Source organism: Brassica oleracea, chromosome C3, assembly GCF_000695525.1.
Source record: "Brassica oleracea var. oleracea cultivar TO1000 chromosome C3, BOL, whole genome shotgun sequence".
Classification (NCBI taxonomy): Eukaryota; Viridiplantae; Streptophyta; class Magnoliopsida; order Brassicales; family Brassicaceae; genus Brassica; species Brassica oleracea.
This window is the reverse complement of record NC_027750.1, coordinates 32,295,367-32,298,891: the sequence shown is the minus strand read 5'-3', so window position 1 is coordinate 32,298,891 and position 3,525 is coordinate 32,295,367. Positions and strand designations below refer to the sequence as shown.

The 3,525-nt window shown below is 40.0% G+C and overlaps 1 protein-coding gene and 1 pseudogene across 1 annotated transcript in view; both read left to right on the top strand.

Annotated features, from left to right (window-relative positions):
* Positions 1-1,165, top strand: part of LOC106330397 — a 10,777-nt pseudogene extending 9,612 nt beyond the window's left edge.
* Positions 1,166-3,136: 1,971 nt separating this feature from the next.
* LOC106330396 overlaps positions 3,137-3,525 on the top strand; it is a 2,677-nt gene continuing 2,288 nt past the window's right edge. The window contains exon 1 of the mRNA XM_013768867.1: positions 3,137-3,308. Within this exon, the coding sequence (XP_013624321.1) occupies positions 3,137-3,308 (172 nt within the window). The remainder of the gene's footprint in view (positions 3,309-3,525) is intronic.

Here is a 3,525-nt window from a genome sequence, read left to right as displayed (position 1 = left end):
ACACATGGTGGAACGGCCATATCATGGCGTTCCATGAACAGACGATCGCGGCCACATCTTCAAACCATTCGGAGATCTTGGCTGTTCATGAGACCAGCCGCGAGTTGTTCATAACAGGGGAGTAATACATGTTGTACTCTTTTTCCTTCACCATGGTTTTCCCCCACAGGGTTTTTCTTGTAAGGTTTTAATGAGGCAACATCTAAAGCGTATTACAATCCCTGTATGGTTATGGCATCCAAGGGGGAGTGTTATAAATCATATTATGGATGTTCATAACTGACCCGGTTCATAACCGGCCCAATGCTAGAGAGAGAGAGAGTCGACCGTGAGGAGAGAGAGAGAAAGAGAATCGGCATCTTGTCTTTTCTTCATTAGATTATGATTTGTATTCTTTCCATATTTGTATTTCATTTCTTTAGTCTTTCCATTATTCTATGATAGTGTAATTTTCTATATATAAAGGGCTCTTTATGTTTATGAATAATAAAGAAACATAGATTCTATTCTATAGTTTCACAACACATGAGCTATTTTTTTGGAGGCATTGATACCTCGGTGACCTCAGTACAGTGGACAATGGCAGAGATCATTTATAACCCCATTATTGCTCAGAGAATGAGAGGAGAAATTGATTCAGTTGTAGGGAAATCAAGATTAATTCAAGAAACGGATCTGCCAAACCTCCCTTAATTGCAAGCGGTCATCAAGGAAGCCCTAAGATTGCACCCACCAGCGCCTATCATACCAAGGGAATTCAATCAAGGATGTACGGTAGGAGGGTTCTTCCTACCAGAGAAGACGAAACTTCTAGTTAATGTTTATGCTGTAATGAGAGATCCAAATGTATGGGAAAATCCTCTTGAGTTCAAGCCAGAGAGGTTTCTAACTTCTTCAAGTTCAGGGCAAGAAGAGAAGAGGAAAAGGCAAGCACTGAAGTACCTTCTTTTTGGTAGCGGAAGAAGAGGATGTCCTGCATCAAGTCTAGCTTATATGATAGTTGGAACAACAATAGGAATGATGGTGCAGTGCTTTGACTGGAGTATCAAAGGAGAGAAGGTCAACATGGATGAGTGCTTTAAAGAATTCACCCGAGCCATGGCTTATCCTCTTACCTTCACTCCTTTTACTCGAATATCCACCTTTGACTTGGAAAATTCACTGAATTTGCAGACATAATAATGATTAGTGATATAGTAGATCTTTAGAAAGTAGAAAAAATAACTCGGTCTATGGATTATTCATCTTTTCCACGTACTTTCAGATATAATCTTTACCGTTTGGTTGTAACCTCTTGTTTAGTGTCTAAAACTATTGAACGTTGTGACCTACTGTGTCAAGTGTTGGTATCTTCGGTAATCCCAAAAATTAATGGTTTTGGACTTCGGCTTTCTGCATTTCAGGAAATTAAGGTGTTGAAAATTGAATATAGCCTGACTTTCTTTGGCATGGTTGTTTGGATAAGAATACCGGTTGACGCATCCAAAATGAGCCACATTTTACCATTATCTGAGTACAAACGTAATGTTATAGGGGAATCATAAGATAACTACAAAAATTACTTCTCAACAGCTAAGACATAGGAGAAAATAAGGCTCAAAAGAGAAAAAGAGTCCACTGGAGAAAGATTATTTGGTTTTCTCTCGGAGTTCCACAATTCTCGCTAATCAAATGTCTTGCTGTTAAAAACTGATTGGCCACAGGGGACAAAATGCCGACTTGGGGAGCGCACTCTTATGTGGGGAAAAAGAGGAGACTAAAATATCTGGAACTTGGATAATACAAAAGTTTCGGCAGAGCATGAGTATTCTTCTGATAATTCTTTTATCAGAAATAACTTAAGCAAACTTTACAGTTTTGTTTAATCAAATTTATGTGACTAGACACAGCTTGTGTATCACGAGTGAGGATTCCTAACTACCCAAGATATTCTAGTGTGATAACAATCACTTCTCTAACACAAATCTCACTCACCAAAAACCCTAACTGCGGATGCTTTTGCTTGAGTATATCTTTTTCTTCAAAACGTAACGTAATAACATTTCGGCCGCCTTCATTTTATAGTAGAACATTTCCCAAGATCTCGAATATCCTATTTCCATATTCTTCGCGACAACGTCATCATTTCATGATCGCAGTCTTCTCAATCCCTAACGGAAACCGGCTTCATCCTCCTGGTTTATGTTGTTCAAACCGGCTTCATGACGAGCTCACCATTCTTGAGCTTAATTACAGTCTCCTTCTTTTTGTCTGCTCGTGGAGACTCCTTTTTGTCTGTACATTTCACCTCATTTCTTAACCTGCAATTGTATTAATATTAGAGAATGGTATACTTTCTCTTAGGCATGGGTCTTCGGTTCGGTTTACTCTTCGATAGTATTGTTAAACTATTTGACTACATCACCAGGATGTAGGGACTAAATATTAGTATGGAGAAATCAACAATCTATTATTTTGGTATTCAGGATTCAATGCAAGAATAAATGGAATCTCATTTCTTTTTCTGAAGCTGAAGCTCTGTGAGTATTACATTTGGATGGAGCTGATATTCCACTTTAACAAGTTAAGTGTGATTCTTACATTACTTGACACTAGACACTTCTACACATTTATTGATATAACATCTGCGTATTTCACACTCATATTATATATTACAAAAATTTGAAATAAGTAGATATCTTTGGAAGGCCAGAGCCTGCTTCCAAAGACATACGAAGCATATCAAAAGACAGACCAACCTAGATCTATGCCTAGAGAAGCCACAAAGAGAGAATCAAGCTTGGGGAAGTCAGACACTAACCTTTTTGACTTCGAGGAACAAGTGGACAGACATGGCAATCCTTTCGGGGACAGAGAGCACTAAACAAACGCACATCCTCCACCAGTTAATACCGCTAAAGCTGCGGATGGCCAGATTCAGACATGGAGACAAAAACCACCACAAGGAGGAGTTCAGATCTCCTCATCTCCACAATACTACCAACAAAGACAAAGTACTAACAGAAGCTCGCAAAAGGGTAAAGATCTGTTTCCTCAAAGAAGCCAAGGAATGTGGAGACAGATCCAGAGCTCAGAACAAGGTGGAAACCAAAAAGAAACAACAAGACACCAAGAACCTGCTCCAGAGGAAACCACCATGAAGGGAAAAGGAATATCAGTTTCAACTGATCACCCTATTCCAACAATGGAAGAAGTGATGGAGGACTTACATCAGGTTACTCGACAGTATCTAAGCTGCCCTGACCCAGTGGAGGCAGCAGCGAGAAGACAGAGTGTTTCAGGGAGACGCAAACATGCAACTGGAAGAGGCAACTGAAGCAATAATAGCATCTGAAACACGTCGCCGTGCTGCACTTATGCTATCAAGAACCACAGATAGCAACCCCAACACTCCTCCACCGGTACAAGAATACCCTCTAAATGCTCATTTCCTCCCGGGTCCAACTGGAGTACACAGTCCACAGACAGAAAAAAGAGGAAGATATTGATGGGGATCCACGTTGCAGCGATGTAGATTTCACCCCC